The sequence below is a fragment of the Squalius cephalus genome (assembly GCF_949319135.1).
Source record: "Squalius cephalus genome assembly, chromosome: 18".
Classification (NCBI taxonomy): Eukaryota; Metazoa; Chordata; class Actinopteri; order Cypriniformes; family Leuciscidae; genus Squalius; species Squalius cephalus.
The window spans coordinates 22,653,534-22,678,608 of record NC_137139.1 but is presented as its reverse complement, the minus strand read 5'-3'; the positions used below and the strand labels follow the sequence as shown (position 1 = coordinate 22,678,608).

The following is a 25,075-nucleotide window of genomic DNA, read 5'->3' as shown; positions in this document are numbered from 1 at the left end:
AGTGTAAAGTGAAAGTAGGTGGATAGAAAAAAACAACAAACGCACACGGAAGGCGCAGACTTTATATCTCTTTACGTGTGTTAAAACAGCTGGCGTCGAAATCAGGTAAGTTATGTTCTCACATCATTGTATATTTTAGCTATATAAACTACGTAGATTAAGTTTATCGCGACCTGAATTTGTATATCGCTTAACATTGTTGTGAGGAGGGAACATGAGTTTTGTAATAGCCTGTATTCGAAAATTCGAGAGAAGCGAGCAACCAGAACAAAAATAAATCCATCAAAGTGTTCTATTACGATCAAAAATCCCACTTTATAATAATTTAATCTCAGTATAGTTGTGAAATTGGTTTAGCTATGCCGTTGTAGCGAACTAGACTAAACGACGCCAAAAAAGTTAGGCTACATGGTCATGATATATACTCCATGAAAAAATACGCGAGACATTGACTTAATGAGAATTCTCATATTAAACAAGTTTCCTGTATCAGACAGTACTGAAAAGAGCAAGGGAGGAAGGCCTACTTAAATGGCTAAAACGTAGTAAACTGCGAAATGTCACGTTATATGGTGTAGTGGAAACCGTTTAATGTAGCACGAGCACCTACACAAATTCACGCCCTACTTTCTGTTCCCCATATGTGTTGGTGTGTTATGTTCTTTTGTGCACTAGAGAGTGGTCTGTCCTTTACTAACCGTGCTCACTGTTGTTGTAACATTGCATGTGTCAGTCTCAGTCTTAGGGATGTAACACCCTCATGCTGTTATTTTTCATAAATATTATATGAATACTAATGGGTGGCTTTGCTGTCTGTGGCCTTTTTTAACATGCATTAAAAAGGTTTAGTGACGTGTTTGTTTCTGTGCAAAGTAGATTAGATGGCTGGCTATCTATCTATCTATCTATCTATCTATCTATCTATCTATCTATCTATCTATCTATCTATCTATCTATCTATCTGTCTGTCTGTCTGTCTATATGTCTAGGCCTATCTATCTATCTATCTATCTATCTATCTATCTATCTATCTATCTATCTATCTATCTAAAGTTTAATTAGGAAACTGTGAAATTACACACTTCTGCACGAAACATAAAAGTAGAATGTCTTTCCCTATTATAGTCTGAGGAAATAATTGTTAAAGTTTTCAGTGAAGCCAGTAGGCCGTAGTTCGCAGCAATCACGGTATTAGCATCAACAGTGTTTGGATCAGTGTACAATGCTTTAATTTGACTAATTGCTTTAAATGCTTTAACATAATGTGTCAAGATGTAAGTGTAAGTGTAAATGTGAGTTTCTCTTAAGTGTAAGAGAAAATGTGATAGGGGGTACTGACAGAAAACTGCTATGAGTTTGTTTGTTTCTGTCATTTGTATATGACCTTTATGAATGCAGTCATCCATTCAATGAAAAGAGATAATATTGGGTAAAGTGGATGAGTGCTCCATGTGTCAGATGCAAACTGCTGTCAAAGTTTGGCTGGTTTGAGGTTGAGAGATTGCTTTCTATTTTCCATTACAGCAAATTAACTTTATATAACTCTTTAATTTTACATTTGTTTTTTCTTTTAGTCAATAAGATTGAACAAAGAGCAAAACTCGGATTTTCAGAAATAATTTCAACAATGTCAGAAACTGAAGTGTGCAATCAAACAAGAGATATTTAAAAATGCAGTATGCACTAAACCCATCTCATCAGATTTCTCCAAAACCCAGTTATCCGAGCTATCCCATCCACATTGATTTTAGATGCTTACAGTTCAATTGTCCCTTTCGAATATTTCTCTTAATATAAACATCTGAGACCATGTTAAAGAAACAGGACTATGAAAGAGCAGCCTTTGCAATAATAAAATAAAACAAAATGTTTTACTTGATTTTTCTTCTCTGCAAATACATAAAATAGGGCACTGATCTATTATTAAATAAGATTTTTTTTGAGAATATGACATTGCTTTGCAGCCAGTAGTACATAACAGTGCTGAAAAAGAAAGATTAATAAACATGAACAAAACACATTTCTATGTAATCCTTTTTTATGTCAGAGAAAGAACCGTTCTGTGTTCTTCAGATAAGTTATAACAGAATGCAGCTGTGAAGCTTTGTCTGTGATCTGCTGCAGAGAGGAAAGCAAACCTAAAGGCGTGATTTATATGGCTACCCAATGACAAGCCTTAAAACCATGCTTCCATGAATATGCCATCTCTTATTTCCTCAAGATCTTTCTTATATTCATTCATTTACTTTCGCTCTATCTGCTACATAAATAGGCACTATGTTTTTAAAAAGATCAGTTTTACCTGCACAGCTTCTGGTGTTCACACAATTGGAATCTAACACAACTATCTGTTGTCTCATATGTGATACGTGTCATGCATGTATACATTTAAGAATGAACTTGAATTTTCATGGGTCATCTGTTAAACTTTGTTTTACAACCTGTAATAGCATGATGTAGTTCCCTTGAATGAATTATCTTCAGATATTATGTCTGCACATAGGTGTGGTCTTTTTTTCACCTACACTGCACCAATCCCTTTGTCAAACATTTAACCTTTGGAGTAAAAAAAAAAAGAAAAAAAAAATTGAGGAAATGGAGATATTAATTGGAACAGGGATTCCCAAATAAAGATGAGTCATGACCTTTAATGTCTTAATGAATGAAAATGTACACCTTATGACTTGTTTAAAAACAATGGACAACGAACCAGCACAGGACTGCAAACACAGGGAGACTAAATAGGGAGCAAACAAAAGAGGGTAACGAACAAGGCAGGTGGGGCAAATTAATCAGTCAGGTAACAAGATGGGAGGGGCCAGACAATTGACAGGAGAGCACATGGCACAAGGAATACAAGACAAACCATGTGCTCACAACAAATCAGGCTAGACACAAACACATGACAAACCAGGAATGTCAGAGCTCTGTCACCAAACCGGATACAAACCAAACAGAGGTGACAGGACCCTAACATTACCCCCCCTCAAAGGGGACGCCACCTGGCGTTCCCAATGAGAGACACCAAAAACAAGACATGAACGAGACAAAACCAAACAGACCAGACAGACAGATCAAAACACAAAGACAGGGAGGGGAGGGAGGGAAACCAGCCTGGTCAGTACCCGCCCAGCGGGTCAGAAAGTCTTAGGTGACCAGGGAGGGACGGGCAGACACCGGCTCAGGAACAGACACTGGCTCGGCGGCGGCCATCTTGTCAGGAGACACTGGCTCGGCGGCGGCCATCTTGTACAGAGACAATGGCTCGGCGGCAGCCATCTTGTCCGGAGACACTGGATCGGCAGACGTGACGTGAACAGTCTCTGGATCGGCAGACGTGACGTGAACAGTCTCTGGATCGGCAGACGTGACGTGAACAGTCTCTGGATCGGCAGACGTGACGTGAACAGTCTCTGGATCGGCAGACGTGACGTGAACAGTCTCTGGATCGGCAGACGTGACGAGAAGAAGCATTGGCTTGGTAGGTCGCATGGGTGGAGCCGCTAGGGCGAGACGCAGGGGCGGCGCTGGCAGGCCGAGGAGCTGGGGTGGTGCCGGCAGGGCGAGGCGCTGGGGTAGTGTCGGTAGGGCGAGGCACTTGGGTGTGGCCTCCGGGCCGACAACAGGCTTAGGAACGGCCTCCGGGCCTTGTGGGATGCAGGAAGCCCTTCTCCGCCTCCTTCTCCGAAAGGAAGCGGCGCAGCAGCCTCTTCGGCCACCACTGGGGGCGCGACAGGGAGAGTGGATGGCTCTGGGACCACCGGGCTTGGGACCACCGAAGTCGGATCCTCCTGGACCACCGGACTTGAGCCCACCGAAGTCGGGTCTTCCGGGACCACTGGGCTTGGGACCACCGAAGTCGGGTCCTCCGGGACCTCTGGGCTTGGGACCACCGAGCTAAGGGGAGCCACAGGAGCCCTCCTCCTCCTGCACCGGCGAGTGCGAGGCGGTGTGGGAATGACCGCTTCTGGGGTCTCTGTAGCTCCTTCATCCACCCCAGGATAGGTGGCAGATGGGTTGGAGCTTCTCTTCCTCCTCCCTCTCCCCGAAGGAGTCATCGGAGGACTGGGGACTTGGGAGTTTGTGAGGTAAATGGGAGGTGGGCCAAGAGGCGGAAGACCACCCTCCCATCCGCGATGGTAAACATACCTCACAAACTGCCAGAATGACAGTATGCCCAGCATTCCCATCTCCCAGGCAGGCACAGGCTCATTAAGGCTGGTGTTAAAAGTGTCCTTGAGCTCTGCGTCGCTGATGTTGAGTCCCTCCGCTACAACCACAAACTGATGAGCAAACTCCTTTACACTGGCACCCCCTTGTTGAAGAGAAAGAAGTTTGCTACGATGATCCATTCGTTGAGCGGAGGGGCAGGGAGATGGGAAAAGGAAGATTTTTTCTGCTGAGTCCTCAGTTGGCTGGTTCGTTCTGTCACGGAAATGGGTAGGTGAAAGTAGCGAGGACTCAAGTGCAGATAAAATAAGGCTTTTATTAAATAAACAAAAATACAACAAAAACTTCCCCATGGGGGAAAACAAGAGAGATCTTAGGCAGGAACAGGAGACACGAGGGAAACATGGACAACGAACCAGCACAGGACTGCAAACACAGGGAGACTAAATAGGGAGCAAACAAAAGAGGGTAACGAACAAGGCAGGTGGGGCAAATTAATCAATAATCAGGTAACAAGATGGGAGGGGCCAGACAATTGACAGGAGAGCACATGGCACAAGGAATACAAGACAAACCATGTGCTCACAACAAATCAGGCTAGACACAAACACATGACAAACCAGGAATGTCAGAGATCTGTCACCAAACCGGATACAAACCAAACAGAGGTGACAGAACCCTGACATTGCATTTTTGTAGAATTTTCATAAAACTGATTGGTTAAACTGATATTTAATTAGAAGTAAAAATCTTTAGCATAGTAAAAAAAAAAAAAAAGGCTATTTAGAAAGACATATTGGTTACTACTGATCTTATCTCGTGACCTTATGTGTTTTCCTTTATGTTGTAAAGGGATAGTCCACAATATATATTTGTACATACAACAAAAGTCAACGAATTTCAGTGTTTTCCATTTTTGTGTGAACTGTCCCTTAAACAAATGCTGATTAGCTGTTCAGTTTTATGACTTTTCTAATAACTTTCATACACACAGCTTAAGCATGGTCCTAGTTTTTTAAAAAGGTTTTAGTGTAAAAAATTCTGATAGTGTGATCATGTTCAAGACCAATCAACATCTTTTTCAGAAAGAAATGAGAAGTGACACAGTTGCTATGGACATGATCCAGCATGCTTACATGCCTTTGGGTACAGTTTGGTTTCAGTGCTTGAATCTAACACACCACGTGTGCTTGTAGGTTTGTAGAACTAGAAACCATAAATGTATCCTGTGAAAATGATATAATCTGTTCATTGGAATTTGTACGTGAAGTATAGGCCTACACATATTTTTATGGACACTGAAACATACAATATCGACATACTCATAGCATCCTTTTAAATCTTTTTGATGTTCACAAAATATTATTATAAATGAGATTAATTATGTTTGATGGCATGATCACATTTATTTATTACAGTTAACACTTTTACCTCATATAACATTATGCCTACTGGGTTTGTGTTTCTTAGAAGAAGGGTTTCCGCTTTTAGATCCTGACATTTGTATTTCTCCTTTAACTGTCTATCTAAACGTAGAAAAATATATGTGTTCATCGTATGTACAAATAATTTAAGTTCCATTACAAAAAAAAAAAAAAAAGAAAACAAAATTGAAAGATATGTTTTGGTCAAAAATGACTAAGGTCAGAGGCATTATCATATTAAATTTTGTGTATACACCATAATAAAATGTTCTTATCTTCTTACAATGCAGCATAGCTAATTTATGTGCTAAAATTACCATCTATGTAAGCAAACTTGTTATATGAGTGATGGTTGGGTTTGCCGGGCTGTTGTTTTGTCAAGCGTGCTGTGGTATACAGTGTCTTCTGTCCCCTTATGTTGGAGAGAGATAAGACAGACATACTGTCTTTTCTCACTTGCCCAAACAAAAGTCACACAGAGCAGTAATTACACACTCTGCTCTTTCCCCAACACATCTGCCTGTGCTCTTTACACTAAATTAAACCAGAAAAAAACCTGACATACAGCATGCTACAAAATGTTGAGCATTATCTTGTCATCAGATGCTATTTTTTTGAATTTCTAAAAATGACATTTGTTTTGCATAGAAGAATTCAGATTTCCAATTCAGTTTGTTCAGTCCATCCCTAGAATAGGGAAGTTGTTATAAATACAATGTTTATTTGTCTTTAATATAAATATTGCAGTTTTCTATTCTGTATGATTATGATGTGCAAACCTAGCAAAAGCAAAAAGCAGCGTCCCTAATTCAAAGCATTAAACCATGTTTAAATCATTAGTTTGTTTATTTGTGATAAGTAAAGAGTGTCTTATCTGTGTGTAGTTCATCCCAAATTCTGTAATTATTTCCATGAAACTCAAGATATTTTTCTCAATATATTTTCAATATATTTTATGCACTGTGTTGTATTACAAATTTATTAGATGTTTAATTTAGGTTTACATTGAATTTATTATGTTAAGGTGATGATTATCAGAGTTTCTAGCAAAAGACTCCGGCCAGTCCTGTTTTACTGAAACTCTTAATGGCTCTTGGAGCTTGTGTTTTAGCAAGAGAGTCCTGCCAGTGCTGTACTCAAGTCTTAGCATTTGAATAGAAATGCTGTCTCATCACAAAGTTTTGGTTCCTGCCCCTAAATGTATATAAACTGTAAGAGAACGTTCCCTTAGTCAGACTTTGGTGACTGCAGCTACCGACAGCTCGTGTTCTCAATAAAGAATTCTGCTGAAGAAACAAGGAAGTCTCCTGGTCTTCGATTCTGAGTTTCCAACAATTGACAGTCTATAGAGACCACATCTGTCAAGCTCCAAAAAGGACCACCTTAAAAGTTGTCCATACTGTTTGTAAGTTAGTTGTATTCCAAGCATTCTGAAGCCACACAAGTTACAACTATTTCTTCACAAATTGAACTGAACCAATTCAGTGATCAGATGACTTTAGAAAACTTGGAATATAGCAATGCTTTTTGGAGGTTGACTGATGTGGTCATATGAACTGATCTTGTATGGTTAACAGCTATGGTTTAGAACATCATGAGAATTAGTAATCTTCATAGATTTCATTTTTAGTGAACGATTCCTTCCCAAGGAATTGAAAATGCTGTTTCTTTCAATGCGGTGGTAATGTTGTGATTTTTACTGTTGCAGTGTTTGCACACTATGGCGCTGTGGGCGCAAATGACCCCGCAGTTACAGTTCTTGCCAACTCAGACGCTGAATGAACTCTACCCAGAAACACTCCCTCTGGATGTCAGACATTATCTGGCCAACTGGATAGAGGATCAGATATGGTATGACATCACTGTTACAAATGTTGTATTAAGTTTGACGCAGTATTTTTTTGGAACTGACACTAGTAGCTTTAAATCAACATAGATGCTATTGTAGAAGTATTTTATTCACAAAGAAAGTGTTTGATAATAAGAGAAGTGAGTAGTATTTGGCTGGTCATGTAATCCCAATATGGCAGCCTCCATGAGCCTCCATATTTCGAAAAGTTAATTTCCTTAACGATAAATCTTTTCATGAAGTTCAAATGACTGAGCGCACCTTTAAAATGTACTGGTGACTAAGTGAAATAAATGAAATTGAAACCGTATGAGTGACAATAGTGCTTATTATAAACTGATGCAATTTAGTGTAGTTTAACTTCTTAGGAATTTCTCATGAATCATGTTCTGTCATAGTGACTCACAGGACAAGCTAGACTAGAAAGGCTTTTTCCTTTCTAAAAAAATTCTTTTTCCTCAAATTCCGTTTTATTTTTTTCCAAATTCCGTTTTTTCCGTTTTAATTTTTTTGGACTAAATAACATTTTAGTAATCAAAAAGCATGTCTAATTAATTGAAATCATGAAACTTATACAATTTAACAACAATTTATTAGGTTTAAAAAAAGTACATGTTTAGGGCCCCATGAAATATGTTTTATATAATTGGTTTTATTTTTTTTTTAGCAAATTCTTTGTTTTCTGTTTTAAGTTTTCTGGATTCCATTTAAATGGTTTAATTAAATTTTCAATAATCAAAAAGCATGTCTAATTAATTGAATTCATAAAAAAACTATTTATAATTTGTTTTCTTCAGAAAGTCTGCGTTGTGTATTTTAATTTTTATGTCAATCAAATGCAGGCATAAAACATTCATTTAATTTATTTTTTAATCGTATAAACATGGAAGAAAAAATTGTATTCCTTAAAAAATAAAGTTTTAATAGTCATTTATTATTATAATTATTAGTATTAGTTAAGGTTTATTGAAATTGAAATTGAAACCTCATACGGTTTCAATTTCATTTATAATAATAATAATGTAATTATTATTACATTGAGATGTAGTTAAACTCTACTGTACAACAGTAATATATTTCACAGTCACAATTTCTTCAAGTTAAACCGAACCTTTATTTTGACAGGTTGTGTGTTTATGATATGGTGATAGTTTTTCACAAATGAAACGGTAAAATGCTCATGAAGTGACTCAGAACGTCTCTGGAGATAAAGTTCATGCATTCATGTCCTCATATAGTGAGACGGCAGAGGCTGAAAACATTGCAAGCGTCACGCATACTTCTGTGTGTGTGGTAAACGAAACCGCGCGTCTGCGCCATTCATTCACACAGAGACACGTAGAACATGCAGGATTCATTTAAAGGGATAGTTCACCCAAAAATGAGAATTCTGTCATTAATTACTCAGCCTCATGTCGTTCCAAACCCGTAAGAGCTTCGTTCATCTTCGGAACACAAATGTAGATATTTTTGATGAAATCCGAGAGCTTTCTGACCCCACATAGACTGCAATGTAATCACCACTTTCAAGGCGCAGAAAGATAGTAAAGACATCGTTAAAATACTCCATGTGACTACAGTGGTTCAACCTTAATGTTATGAAGAGACGAGAATACTTTTTGTGCGCAAAAAAAACAAAAATAATGATTTATTCAACAATTAATCTCTGAATTTGTCATCTCTGAACATTTCTTCTCTTCCGTGTCAGTCTCTGATGCTGTTCACATTGTGAACACAGTGCAGCGCTTCCGGGTTCTGTGACAGAACGAGTGGTTTAGATATGACATCATTTTGTAGGCCAATCGGCAGTTAGCATCACACTGGTTCCCTCCACAAAAACCCAATCAAATTTTTCCATAGGTTTTTTGGATTATCGCCTGTTTCAAGACACGTAACAGCTTAAAAAAATCACGAGTGGGGTATAACTGATGTATTTTATGCCTTAGAATAAAATGTGAAAGTATCTTGAGCTTGTTCACCACAAACCATATTTCAACCAAAAAAATCCAATTGACTTCAGGACAATGGAACCTGAAGTGCTAAAATGCTTACTCGTTTCCACGTTTTGGCCTGCAAGTGATGTCATACCTGCACCACTCTATTGGCAGGTTTCTGCGTCAACACCACACACATGCATCGTGGTGCTCACGTGAACAGCTTCGGAGACTGACACAGAAGATAAATTGTTTTTTTTTTGCGCACAAAAAGTATTCTTGTCGCTTCATAACATTAAGGTTGAACTAATGTACATGGACTATTTTAACGATGTCTTTACAACCTTCATGGGCCTTGAAAGTGGTGATTACATTGCAGTCTATGGGGGATCAGAAAGCTCTCAGATTTCATCAAAAATATCTTCATTTGTCTTCCAAGGTCTTACTGGTTTGGAGCGCAATTAATGACAGAATTTTCATTTTTGGGTGAACTAACACTTTAAATGGTCTTTTTGCGGTTTAATATTCACAGACACTAATCTATATCGCGATTTGATTCAAGTGTACTGTCCTGCTTTTTATTAATTCATCAAAAATCTGAGAAATTCCTTGAAATTCCACATTATTCAGTAAATTTGGTTTTTATGACTGGATTCCGTGATTACGTCCGCAGTTTCTGCACCGCGTAAATCATAGGGCCCTACAGTTACCAAAGATGACTTAAAAATGTCATGTCTGTGTTTGGTTTAGGGAGGAATTTGATCTAGACAGCGTGGAGCAGGAGCCTCGGGCCCGATTACTGTTGGATCAGATGGTGCTTTTGCTGCAGGAGGTGGCCCAACAAAACCCTAATGTGGTGGAGAAGGTCAAACTACAACATATCAGCAAGAACTTGGTGTGCACAACAATCCTAACACTCATAATTATTGCTGGCTTGAAGATGCTGCATCATATAAGCCAGTTTAAATAATTCTTCATTTTTGTACATTTAACATTTCTCACTGAAATAATGAGTAGAAAAAATGTACAAAATCAACATTTTCTATATTTAATAATTTGCTTTGGCTTCAATACAGTAACAATATAAAAGATAATTATTTCATTTTACAGATAACAAAATGTCTTTAACAGCACACTTTTTCTCAGTGTAAATGGGTCCTTATACATGGAAATACAGTATATAGCTGCCATTATAGTTTAGGAGGAGAGTTCTTCGCAGTACTCATATTTGAGGGCCCATGGCATCAAAAAGTGAAAACTCCTGCTTTAGATGATCTACATTACCATGTGGGATGTCCAGGACAGTTGTGTTAATTATGTCAATACAAGGAGTTATTGCACTGCAATTTTTTTTTAAAGATTCACTATATGCTATATAACATGAATCCTGTTGATTTTCATTTCTTTTACATTGTAAACACTTATGGATCACAATACGGAAAGACATTTTACTATTGGCAGCCTACCATGTTGACTTGTGACATCTGACACACTGTTTGTTTTTCTGACTGTTTGTATTTACTATGTAACCTCATGAATTATTCCTCAGAGTGTGTACCAGCCACAACCCATGCAACTTGTGAGGACAGTTCGAGATATGCTAAGGAAAGAAAGACAATTGTTAGGACAGGCAGTAAGCACAAAAAAACTTTAATTCTGAAGTATCAGAACATTTATGTGTTATATGTAATGTAAATGTCCGTTGTGTCATTGCTCTTTGTGTCTGTGTGTTTGTCTATAGAGTCTGGGCTTCCCACCCTTTCAGCCCATGCCTGGGGTTCCTCCAGCTGCCAATGGCACCCCACAACCTGTAAGGGAGGATTCTAAGGCTGATGTGGATAATCTGGTGCTCAAAGTTTTGGAAATTCAGAACTGCCGACAAACGCTTCATCAGCTACAAGAGGATTTGAATTGGGAAAAACAGGAAATAGAGCCCATGCAAGGTAGAAGATCCAAATCTGTTTTGAACAATGTCTAATAAGCTTTAGGAAGTTACGCCTGCCAGATTTAATAATGTAAAAGGCCTTTTGGACAGTGTACTTTTTCATATCAAGTTATAATGAAACTTTGGATACCTGTGTTTTTGAGGAATATTTATGTAGGGAAATTATGTAGGGAAAGCACATACTGTCTTTCTCATGCTCTCTCTTCCACTCAAACGCACACATACAGTACAGACATGCACTCGATTTTATCATTTAAAAAAGTTTAACAACACATTTCTCACTAGCGAGGTAATAAATGCACTGTTCTTGGAGCAGATATTAGTAGAGAAGCTGGTTGCCGAACAATGTTGAGAAAAGCACAGATTCAGGTAATAGATTCAGGTAATTCACACGCTTGCCCGAGCAAACGCCACCTAATCTATCACTCCGAAATGGGTACAGGTGTGTACCAGAGCCCGGCGTGACAATTTTGTACTTGCTTGTAGTTGTGGGAGAGCAAGTAGGTTTTTAAAATATAGTTTCAGCTTCACGCATGAACAAAGTTGTTGTTGTTTTTTTTGAGATCTGAATCATTGATTAACCAGTTGACCGTGAGCGGATTATGGGTTAAGGAAATGTTTTTTCTGGTTACCCCACTATCCCACCTTTTATTAATAATGATGTTATCATGAAAGAGTTGCTAAGATTTTGAAAAATAGCAAGCCCAGTGAGAGCCCAAGCCCAACACGTCATTTCTTTCCGCTGCTAAGTCTTAATGTTTTTGACTTCGCCGGAGCGTATTTTGGAAGTTCCGTTCCGAGTTAATCAAGGAGAGAACTCATACATGATTTACTCAAGCACTGAAAACCTGAAGTGCTTTGAATGTGGTGACCTAGGACACAAACGTTTCACATGCCCACATAAAGACGATCAGCGGCCGTCTACATCGCGTGGAGATGTTAACAATGCGAACCAATATCAACGGGATACAGAAGAGAGAACTGAGACACAGTAGAAAGCAGCCTCAGAAGAGGTGAGTGATGTTCATTTAAATGCTGGGGGTATTGAGCAGCTGGTTTGCGTTGCTGAGACTGTAACTGATGAGAGTGAAGCTCAGGGAGGTGATGAAGGATTGTGTGAACTCAAAGAAACACAAGCAGGAGTTTCTGAAGAAAATATGACTGATGAACTAGATGAATTGTCCCAATGTATTGATGCTAGTTTGAGAAATGAAGAGCAGTGGTCAGATACATCTGGTATGGCAAGAGTGGCTGAAAAAGATATGTATACTCTTGAACAGATCAACTCTTTTTTTAGATGACACAAACGGAAAAGCAGGTGTAGAAGTCTGTGATTTTTTTTCCAGATCTTGAAAAGTTTATTGCCTCTGTTGTATGGGCAAGGAAAACAAGTAGCCTTGAAGAGCTCTCACAGCAGAAGAGCTCCACAAAAAAAGCACATAACTGTTATTAGACATGGAAAACAAACAGGGAAAGAACGTATAACGAGGGGAAAGGCTAAAGAAAAACGCAATAATAATGATGACTGCTAATTCTTTCTTTCTCTCCCTCTTTCTCATGGAAGTCTTGCTGGTGGGATCTTTTAATGTTAATGGTATGAGAGATGGGAGAAAGAATAGGTTACTTTCAGAGATCATACAGGTATAGGTGTGTTTTTTTTGTTACAAGAGACTCACAGTGATCAAAGCAATGAGGCTGAATGGGGCCTATGGTGGGAAGGAGAAAAAGTCCTTAGTCATGGGTCCAATTTGAGTGCTGGAGTGGCAATACTTTTTTCCCCTATTGTTAAAGTGAAAATCTTGTCAAAAAATGAAGTTGATCCAGGGAGATTGCTGATTGTGAGGGCAGAAATTAGCTATCTTATTTTTCTTTTTGTGAATATTTATGCTCCAAATATAGGTGCAGAGAGAATACACTTGTTCACTAAATTAGAAGATTTTTTAAGACAACACGAAGGAGATCTCATTATATTAGGCGGAGATTTCAGTTGTACTTTGGACTTTACATAGGACAGGAATAGCGAGGAACCTCATGCACAGAGTGCATTGTGCTTAGCCAATGTGATTAAAAATCGAAACCTATCTGATGTATGGAGAGAACATAATCTGTTTACACGTCAGTATACATGGGTGAAAATTAGTAATGAAAAGGTTTCTGCTGCACATTTGGATAGACTCTATATGTCACGTAACATGAGGAATAGAGTACTAAATTTAACTAATTTTCCCACCTCAATGTCTGATCATACATTTTTCACTTTTGACTGTACTTAATAAAAAGAATGCATAAAAGTCATTATTGGCATTTTAATGCTAAATTATTAGAAGATACATTTTTTTTGTACATTTTAAGTTCTTTTGGGAGTCTTGGAATAGTGAGAAGAATTGTTGCGAAAATTGCATTCAATGGTGGGAAATAGGGAAGGTACAAATAATGAATTTTGTCAACAATAACACATTCTTCGTTTTGTCTTTGGAATGTCTTGAAAAAGAAATGATTGGTATTGAGCAAAGTATGATTGCAAATGACTCTGTAAATCTTAAAGATCTGTGGACTGAAAAGACTAACCTGCTGAGCTCAGTTTTAAATGAAAGAGTGAAAGGAAGTAGTCTTGTAAGGAGTCGTTTTGTAACAGCAAGAGATATGGATTCTCCTACTTCTTATTTTTTAACCTTGAGCATAAAAAAGGACAAGAGAAATTGATGTACTGTTTAAAAGACTGTAATGGTCGAGACACTTCTAATCAAACGGAAATGCGTAAAATTGCTGTGGATTTCTATTCAAGTTTATACGGCTCTTAAAAATCAGATGAACAATGTAGAAACGAGCTGCTTTATGACCTTCCGGTTTTAACCTCAAAGCACCAACTTTTTTTAGAGTCTGAACTTACCTTTGAAGAAGTCACGGCTGCTGTGATGGGACTCTCTGTAGGCCGTACACCTGGAATAGATGGATTGTCTGGTGAATTCTAAAAGGCTTTCTGGCCTGTTCTTGGACATGATTACTTTGAAGTTATTCAAAAAAGTGTCACTGAAAGAATTCTTCCTAAGAGCTTTCAGTGTGCAGTGCTAACACTACTTCCTAAGAAGGGGGATTTAACACTGTTAAGAACTGGAGGCCTGTTGCAGTTTTGTTTTCGGATTACTAAATCAATTCTAAATGTTTGGTCACCACATTAAATAATGTACTGCATGAAATCATACATAAAGATCAATCTTACTGCATAAACGATAGATCTATTGTAGATAACCTAGTGAGAGATGTATATGACTATGCTTTTGATAACAAGATTGAAATGGTATTTTTATCATTAGACCAAGAGAAGGCTTTCGATCGGGTGGATCGCATTTTTCTCTTTAATGCTCTAAAGGCCTTTGGTTTTGGTGATAATTTAATTTTGATGATGCGGTTAGTGTACACTGAAGCCACATATACAGTATGATAAAATTAGCTGGTGGCCTATAAGTATCCCTGTGAAAGTTCAGAGGGGAATTAGACAAGGCTGTTCCCTTTCGGGCCAACTTTATAATATAATTATTGAACCCTTGTTATGTAAACTAAGGAAAGACCTGGCAGGTCTACAAATTAATTTTCTAAACTCCCAGAAATGTAATCAAATTATCTTTATCTTAATTATTAATTATAAGTTTACTGGTGTAAAAGCGATGCTGTGTGTGGTGTGGCCAAGTTGCTAAAAGTTCATCACTTCCTGGTGGTTTACAATGGGGAAGGGCATGTTTTAAATATCTGGGAGTTTTTGGGGGGACAACTGAGTACAGAAAGCAAAATTGGGAAGGGCCTGTTGGAGGAAGTATGTGCGCGTTTGTCTCATTGGAAATGGTTGGTGCCCCAGCTGTCCTACAGGGAAAGGGGTGCTGATATGTAACAACCTCATAGCCTCTTCCCTTTGGCACAGAATGATGATCCTTGAACCTCCAGAAGGCCTTGTGAGACAAATTCAGAGATGTCTGGTGGATTTTTTTCCAGTCGGGACAGCATTGGTTAAAGGCTCCAGTGCTGTATCTGCCCAGACAGGAAGGAGGACAAGGCCTAGTGGACATCAGATCCAGAGTAAAGACCTTCAGACTTCAAATAGCTCAGAGACTCCTCAATGGGAAGGACATGAGCTGGGCTGGGAAAGCGTGTACCCTATTGAGGAAAGCAGGCAACATGGGACTAGATCGCCACCTGTTCCTGATGGACATGAATAAGATGGATCTTGCAGGATTAACATCATTTTATAAATCACTCTTAAAAGCATTGACACTTTTCAAGATTTCTCAGGAGTCAAACAATGCCCAAAGTTTGTGGCTGAGAAAAGAACCATTGCTATTTAACTCTGCTCTAAATCTGGACATTTTAAAGACATATCACTCAGGAAAAGTCTGTGGGCTGCAAAAATCACAAAAATTGGACACTTAATACTTGAAGGTGAATGCATATCAGCTGAGAGTTTTGCTGGAAAATTGGGCATAAACTTGGAGAGTTAATGAAAATTTATTGAGAAAAAAAAGTTTTGCCACAGTTATAGACTTTCCTTAGAAACTCATAATGGAGAGATGAACATATGTGACTTCCCAGAATTAGAAATTGCAGCTGAGACTACAATATATTTTGTCATCAAATGCTTTTAAAGTATTTTAATTCTTAGTTTTTTTTAAATCACATTTAATAATACTATTATTTCAAAGCTGCTTTAAAAAGAAAAGTGTCATAACCCTCATAAGCCCTCACTTAGCAAGGTATCTACTTGTCACATATTGTTAAGAAGACCTGGCCAGTCACAGAGTTTCTTATTGATGACAGTGGAAAAGGACTCTTGGGGAGAATGTAAACTATGTGCAAAGTTTCCAACTGAAGGTCAAGGCACAACTTTCTTACTCAGCGACTATAAAGTCCTAATCACCCCTATATACTGTATAAACGGCTACATACAGGTCTGACGTGGGGTTGGGGTGGGTGTGATGGAGGACAATGAGACTACCGTGCACATGACATGTATTGCATGAATCATGGTCACACACACATAGATATTGTAGCTTTATAAGTTCTACTGCATAATGTAACTGTGCAATACATTTTTAACAAGCATCATCATACACGTAGTATTAGCATTTCCACAACCACTAGCTTTGGAAAACTGCTCAGCCACAAAATCTCTGGAAGTGCTGAAAATTTTATCCAGCGATCCTCACAGTGACTTCTGAAATTGAAATTGAAAATGAAAATGATTTTGTTTTTTTACCTTGACTATGCATAATGGAACTGAGACAGGATTTTTTTGTTGTGTCAAAATCAACCATTTAAAAATGATTTGTATATATAAAAAACTGTATTATTGCAGGCCAAGCACAAGGCCCTGTGAGGTTGCACACATGGTTTTGTCTGCGTGGCTGTTGTGAAATGGTTAACAGAAAGTTTTGCAGCAACACAAGAGGGAGAAATGCAATAAGGCATAGCTCTAGAGGAGCAGATGTGTAAATAGTCATTTCCGTCATGAAGGCTCCAACAAGTCTCACCATGATTAGCAGTTTGGGTGACTTTTTGATGACCTAGTACAGCAATGCAAAATACATCATGAAGCGTAGGCTCAAACATTCACTTATATGAGCTGTCAGTTTAAATTTTCTGTCTTTATGTAGTAGTCTTTGTATGGAATACAAGATAGATTAAATGTGGATATCTGTGAAAGTCTCTTCAGTGATAGCCTTCAGTATGTGCAAATATTTACAATCCATAATACAACTCTTTTAACTTATAAAACGTCATCATTTGCTCCTCTAAAAGACTAACCTAAATCATTGATTGATTATCTTGCAATTGAATTTAATAATGATTAAAATAATTATCCAGTGTTTGTGATATCCAAGGTTGTGATATGCCAAAACTGAAAGTCTGTAGTGTGACAATGCTTTTATATACAATATTTATGTAAACTCATTATGAGCCTATAGGTAACAAAAACATAATATTCGTCATTAACCACTAGTTGAACAGGAATAGCACTATGCTCATTTTCAGCTTCTGCCAGAGGTTGTTTATATTAGCATGTGGGAGATGGATGAAGGAAAGACAGTTTTGCTATACTTAAAACATGTTAGTGCTCCAGATTCTGTGTGTAATACTAATAACTTGAGATGTTATTAGTATTAAAGTATTTTTTTCATGTTACAGAAATTAGCTTGTAACATGTATAGTAAAATGTTGTGTTTATATTAATTGTTGATATCTATATGTTAATATTCAGTTTAATGGTTATTTATGTTCAGTGATGCAGATAATTGAGTACTCAGTTATTATTACATTTATATCCTATTTATTACTTTTAAAACGTATTAAGTACTGTAAGCAACTGTTTACCAAATCAAAGGTATAGGTAAAGGTATATATATCTCTCTAAGATATAATCCCTTTCAGAATAATTTTGATTGGCCAATTAAAAGGTGCGCTTCCTGTTTGTCAACCATTTTGCGGGCAGTCCATATATGGGAAACCAGAAGCGTGATAGATGAGCTTGGAGCATTTGTTATGAGTTTGGAAGGTGTGAAATGCTTGCACTGCTCAGCCAAACATCCTAAAAGGGAAATGGAAGCAAAAAGTGATCGGACCAAAAAGTAGATTCAAGTAGAGAGTAAACATCTGTAAAGGTTTCATCTCTGGAGTGAGCTGAGAGTTTCAAAGTTGTTGATGCTTCGCTTGCCAGATAAAATACCATGGTTATGCCAAATTGGCAGGGTTGGAAAAATTGGTGTGTCTAATTCGGTGGCTCTGACAAAGCCCTACAACTTGTTAACATTTCTTGCAGCACCTCCAGATGTTCACAATCACCTGTCCTTTAACCTTTTAGCGATCAATGCTTTATACTAAATTTGTTCAACATAATTAGGGGATAATTCACACTCTTTCAACCTTTATTAGCATACCCAGATGCAATTTTCATACCTTATGAGAGAGTCACTTGTTGCAATTTTATGATATACAGGAAGTAAGCAAACACCGCTTGTTTTAAACTGTACTCTGTAGTAGGTGATAACCAGAGATTACTAATTTACATAGATTTGTGAACATAAAATGAACACCATGAAGAACCGCAACACAAGTGAACTGTTCGTAACCCCTGGACTGGGTTATCATTATCAGGGCTTACATGCACACAGGCAAACAGGTGTCTCAGTATATCTAATGAATTTTTTCTTGTTTCCCTACAGTTCAAAATGATTTGGATCAACAGCATCCGGATCAAGTCATTAGACAGAATCGCATAAAGCAGATTGAGTACAACTTTTCAGTTTGTGCAAAGGTAAAAGCTCAAATGCATGCTTGAACATCATAATAAGTTCATCAGGGTAAAGACAAAAGCATTTATAATGGAGCTGTTTTTCACGGTTTGTATATCTGTGTGAGTTTACAGAAGCGTTTGCAGCTTCTTCAAGAGGCCGTGTACGCCCTGGAGCAGTGCCAGTCCTGTCTTATTCTCAGAATTAAGTCCTGGAGGTGGGAACAGCACCGAGCAACCATTGGCGTGCACTTCAATGACAACCTTGGCTTTCTGCAGACATGGTGAGGACCACTGGACCTTTTTGTTACAGTCGTATTACTGTATGAATGTTATCAGCTAAATCTTTCCCTGTAAGAGGTTTGTTTGGTGAAACCTTTCACCACCAAACTGGTTTTCCTTTTCAGTTTTCAGTTTGTTTACTTTGGCCTCTTTTGCCATCTTGAACAGTGGGCTTTGTCACGCATTTTTCCTTCAAGGTCACAGTATTTCTGTCACTACTTCTGGATGTTTCTTCTTGAACTTTATCTCCCAATTTTTTTTGTAATTTTTTTTTTTATGTTTTTGAATCATTTAGTCATGCATTTTTGAAATGTGGAGCATGAAGAAAATAGTTCTTAGAGATCTAGTTTCACTTCAGGACTCAGAATAGATGTCAAGTGGTGACCCAACACAGTACCAACACTGTTTATCATACAAAAGTAAACAGAAATGCCCTTACAACCAAATTGTTAACTTTTTAATTAAATTTATTTAGCACTATGAGCTGCTTAGGTCCAACATTATGCAAAAGTTTTAATATGACATCAACCGATTATCATCTGAATTTTTTTTTAAATGTTGTGATTAGATCTTGTTGCTGTTATTTGAAAACCTCAACAGGTTTGTCTTCATGGTTTTAGTGTTTGGTTTCTCTGTGCCTTTTGAATTTCAGCGGTTCGTGGACAAGATTTCATATAAATCACGTTGTTTTCATTGCGGCATTAACTATTGTATGTTTCTGTCATAACAACTCTCTGAGTGTTTGGCATGGTAATGGGGATGACAATGTTGATATATTTGGTCTTGGTAGAATAGATCTGCTTTGCTGCTGCTGCTGCTGCTGCTGCAGAGCAAGTACGGGACTTGCTACTGCCAATACATACATGACATGCTTCTGTGAGAAAGTAAGACATGCTGCTGCTCTAAAATATAGCGTACATAAATTACCCCCCAACAGAGCAGATGACAATGAGGTTTGAACAATACAAGCCAAGTGTACTCTACACCATAGAAAATCCCCCATCATGCAGGAAGCAAAGGAGATGACGATTCAGCCCCCCAGCAGATCTACCACCAAAACATATGTACTGCTGCTGCTCCAAAGACCCATAGGAACCATGTGTATGCTAGCTACAGTATGTGTGCCTAGCCCTTCAGTTTTGTTTGAGTATAAGAAATGGGACATATGCTTGGTCTTGGCAGACTAGACTCTAGTAGCCTATTAGATTGTGTGCCTGGGCCTGCTTTGCCAAATGGCTTAACACTAGTGGCCTATGACTATGTGTGTCCAGGCTACCACGCCGAATAGCTTAACTCTAGTGGCCTAAACTACAGTGGGGAAAATAATAATTCGATCCCCTGCTGATTTTGTAAGTTTGCCCACTTACAAAGACATGAAGGATCAATAATTTTTATGGTAGGTTTATTTGAACGAATAGAGACAGAATATCAACTAAATAATCCATAAAAAACACATTATTTAAAGGTTTTAAATTGATTTGCATTTCAGCTCAACTAACGCGATCGTTATAAAGGTGTTTAAACAACAAAACACTTCCACTGCATATATTTGACAATCGGAATATCAGCTATTTCATGCCATATCTAACAAATTTGTGAAAATTTTGAATAAAAAAGGAAAAATGACATAAAAGCAGATCATCATTCATTCAGCTCTGTTGTTGCTGCGATATGTCACGTGACAAGCAATGACGCGTCACCACGGAAACCATAAAGTGACACATACATCATTCATGCGGGGTCGCGGGGCAGCAGCGCATTTATCATGGGGGTCGCGGGCTAAAAAGTTTGGGAACCCCTGTTGTAGGCCATTCCGACCTTGTGCAGGTCTACAGTCTGGTCCCTGACATTTGGTCTTTGGTATTGCCCATGGTGGTGGAGAGGTTGGAATGGAAGATACAGATTCTGTGGACAGGTGTCCACTGACATTAGGACATTAGGAGTACTTTCTTAAAGTGACACAGCTAATCTGTGTTCCACATGGGCACATAACCAATCTGTGGGAGGCAGAATTCTTGTTGGTTGCTTGGGGATTGATCACTCGATCAAATGCTAATCAATTTACAACCTTTATATAATGTGTTTTTCTGGATTTTTTGGTTGATATTCTGTCTCTATCCGTTAAAATAAACCTATCATAGACCCTTCATTTCTTTGTAAGTGGGCAAACTTTCAAAATCAGCAGGGAATCAAATCATTATTTTCCCCACAGTATGTGTGCCTGATCCAAAAAGACACAAACATATCTGATAAGAACTCATTCATGTGTGGCTTTATGAATGATATCACGTTGCAGAGAAGAAACCCCCCACAACCACCTAAGCAAATAGTATGAGGAAAGTAACGACTCTCATCTGTTTCTATAGCAACCAGCTTCTAACGGCAGCTGCAGTGACATAATGACATGACTGATCGGCGATTGGCTCTTTTATTAGAAGTCGGGACTATCCCGCCATATTGCTTGTTGCACTTTCTCCCATTCATAAATAAGTGAGTACACTGTCTTTATGCACGGCTGACATGGCCCCCATGCGCTTGTTTCAACTTTAAATGCAGCATACTGAAATTGTTTCATCTGACATTAGATACATTAGATATATTATCCTCTCATTTTGCTAGAGAATCTTTCTTAGCAATGAGAAAACGCTAAACTTGGGTTTTGACATGCTAATGGACGTTAACATGAAACATGATGTTAAACCTCGTGTATGGTTACTTCATAAGGAATGGACAAAGCAGACCACGCAAAACGCATATTGATATAGCATAAGAAAGACCGTTCACTTATTTTAGATTTTGAATTTCATTGGATTTCTGAAAGCGCGTTGTACTGTTAAGGCAAATGAGCATGCAAGCTCATTGGAACCAATCAGCTGTGCCCTATAGAGAATGATATGATTGCAAGCATTTGAGTTAAGGACCTATTAGCCTGCGCCATCTAGAGTTTCATTACAGAATCCTTGCAGCAAGTGCACCCATATTTAATGTACTCTGGATCATATTTGTTTCACTCCGCCTTGTTTTGTTGTCATGCATGTCTTGCAACCTGTTGGCCTTCTGTCTCTGTGTCTTCCACATTCTATTTCCTACCTTTTCTGTTGCAGGTGTGAGCAGTTGCTTGGGGTGAATAGTAATCTGAGGCAGGAGCTCATGTTGATGAAGAGGGACCACGGAGAGGCTGAACAGTTACACACGTTGCAGGAAAGCCTGGAACTTCTGCTCCAGACTCTCGTACAGAAGTATTCAGGCCTCTTTCAGTTCTGAGAAAGATGAGATTGCAGTGTAGTTACTCATCAAGCAATCACAACAGATGATTATGCAATCTTGTGAAAATGTGAGTGCTTTTTCTTCTAGCCTTTGATATTGTACTTTCTTTGTCTTGGCAACTCAGTTCATTGGTAGTAGACAAGCAACCTCCCCAGGTCATCAAAACCCAATCCAAGTTTTCCGCCACTGTACGCTATCTGCTGGGAGAGAAGATGGCCCCTGGAAAACCCGTCGTATTGAAAGCGCAGATCATTACTGAGGCGCAAGCAAGAAACCTGGGACAACAAAGTATTGTACCCAAGTAAGTATGCTGTCTTATTTAAATACACACACAACACAAGTATCTATTAAGAATCACAAATACAGAAAAAAAATATATTTTATTGTTTTAAGTTAATTTTTTTGTTTAAAATAAAAAGTTATTTTGTTTTATTACTGTATTTTATTGCATAATTTTTTATAATTAACTGTACTAAATTAAGCCAATAAATTGATAGCAATAATTATATTAAGGATAACACTTTACACTATGGTTCAGTAAGGTAGCAAAAATTGGTTTTGCTAATACGTTGAACCAACGATGAGCAATAATTTTACAGCATTTATTAATATAAATAAATTAAAATGTTTTAAATATATGTCAATTTTTTACATCAACTACCGTATTCAGCTAGGATGCATTCAATTGATCAGTAAAGACATTTATAATGTTACAAAAGATTTACTTTTCATATAAATGCTGTTGTTTTTTTTGTTTTTTTTCCATTCATAAACAAATCCTGAAAAATTTTTATCATGGGTTTCCACAAAAATATCAAGCAGCACGGCTGTTTTCAACATTGATAATAAAAAATGTTTCTTGAGCAGCAAATCAGCATATTAGTATTATTTCTGAAGAATCATTGTAATGGCATCAAGTAATGGCTTAAAAATTCAGCTTTGCCTTCACAGGAATAAATTATATATTTTATTTTAAAATATATTTTAACAATATTATTGTATTGTTGATCAAATAAATGCAGCCTTGGTGAGCCTAAGAGACTTAAAAAAAAAATCTTATAGACCCAAGACTATTGAATGGTAGTGTATTCTAATACATTTTAAACATTTCAAGATGTATAAATGAATGCATTATTTTATGAATGAACTTGAATAACAATGTATTTCTAAAATAACATTTACCTGAATTAATTGATGCTGTAAAAGTATTGTTCATTGTTAGTTCATGATGCCTTATGCATAAACTAAAGAATCAAGGCTTATTGTTAAGTGTTACCGTATTATTTTGAAAGATATATATATATATATATATATATATATATATATATATATATATATATATATATATATATATATATATATATATATATATATAGACAGCTTTATAGACTTTATATGTTATTCACTGATACTAACTAAATTAAGATCGCACAGTATTTTTCTCCTATTTTGCAATTTTAAAACTCATGCAAAATGTAATTTATCTGGTAACGACTTCTGAGAATAAATATATATATGTATATAGGGATGGGCAGTATTTCAGATACATGTATTAAAATATTATTTCGTATTTTAAAGCCTTTGAAAAGAATCAAATTTAATTTGTATTTAAACACATTTAAGCTTAGTATTTTTGTATTTTGAAAATACATAAAATACTTTGTGCCAGTCAACCTCTTCATTAGGCTGCTGATTTCCTGTAAGATTTGGTGAGGATGTCATGGTCGATTCTACTTGTTGGTTGTAAGGTTAAAACAGAACATCATTCAGATTTGTCTTCAGTTAACATGAAGGAATAAAAGAGCAGTGGCAATGCAAAAGAGAACTCATACTCTGTATTCGTGCACTGACACTTCATGTGCACTTGCGGTCTAGTGGACTTACAATGAACTTACAATCACAGCAAATTTCTACCTGACAGTCAAAGGCCCTGTCCCAAATGGAGCCCTAAGCCCTCGCCATCTTCCTCCGTTCCACACTTTCGTGACGTCACGCCGCTTTGACTGTGAGGTAGTCTGCTGCGGAGCCCGCTTCAGTGCAGGCTCGGAAAAAGTGCACATCGAGGGGCCGCTTGCCCCTCACCTAAAATGACAAATGGGACACCCTACGATCTTGTGGACTTAATGAACAAGACCTCAAGTGTACATTATGTGTGCCATTTGGGACAGGGCTACAGCAGTATTACGTCACAAAAGTGTGGACTCAGAGGAAGTTCATAAGGGGTTAGGCTTTCATTTGACAGGGCCTAAGTAGTGTTCACCACAAGTAATAAATAGACTGCAGTGTAACCTGGTCAATCGGTATAGAAATGGCACACAGAAGCCTTAAACCCAGTCTTTTTTTGAAAATTTGGTGGTAGAGGTAGGTGAAATTAAGACAAAGGTTTTTAAGTTGTTACACGAAAATTCAGAATACCGTAGGTCCAGAAAGATTTCAGCCTAATAGTGATACTATATTTCAGATGTATTTTATGTATTAAATACTAAATACTATATTTGTATTTAAAAAAAAAGAAATTCCACACAGTATTTGGTATTTTATTTTGATCCATTTCAACTGATGTGTTTTGTATTTAAAAATACATTTCATGTATTTATGCCCATCTCTATACCAAAGAAACAACACTGAACAGAAAATATGATGCTGAAGCATGTTGCATGTGCTGTTACTGCATGCGCAGTATCATCTTTGATCTATAACTTAAGTGTAATTGTGTCGTAATGTTACGTTTGTGCCTTTGCCAATTGTTGAAATCTGCCCGTACAAGCTGTCATACATGTCATACATTTGACAGGCTTTGTTGCTGTTCTCAGACTTAAAGAGGAAGTGGAGGCACAACAAGATAAGCGAACAGATTCAGGGTTTCAGTTGAGCTGTTAACCATACAGAGGCGATACAATATTTTAGAGGTCTAATATACACATATAA

At 37.6% G+C, this 25,075-nt stretch overlaps 1 protein-coding gene across 3 annotated transcripts in view; it reads left to right on the top strand.

Annotated features, from left to right (window-relative positions):
- stat6 (signal transducer and activator of transcription 6, interleukin-4 induced) overlaps positions 1-25,075 on the top strand; it is a 34,878-nt gene continuing 9,803 nt past the window's right edge. For all 3 annotated transcript variants that reach the window (XR_013819033.1, XM_079849696.1, XM_079849697.1), the window contains exons 1-9: positions 1-105; positions 7,303-7,445; positions 10,128-10,272; positions 10,927-11,010; positions 11,119-11,320; positions 18,531-18,622; positions 18,734-18,882; positions 21,985-22,119; positions 22,272-22,448. Coding sequence is in view for 2 of the 3 variants with exons in the window: in XM_079849696.1 (XP_079705822.1) it covers positions 7,315-7,445; positions 10,128-10,272; positions 10,927-11,010; positions 11,119-11,320; positions 18,531-18,622; positions 18,734-18,882; positions 21,985-22,119; positions 22,272-22,448 (1,115 nt within the window). In the remaining variant the exon portion in view is untranslated. The remainder of the gene's footprint in view (positions 106-7,302; positions 7,446-10,127; positions 10,273-10,926; positions 11,011-11,118; positions 11,321-18,530; positions 18,623-18,733; positions 18,883-21,984; positions 22,120-22,271; positions 22,449-25,075) is intronic.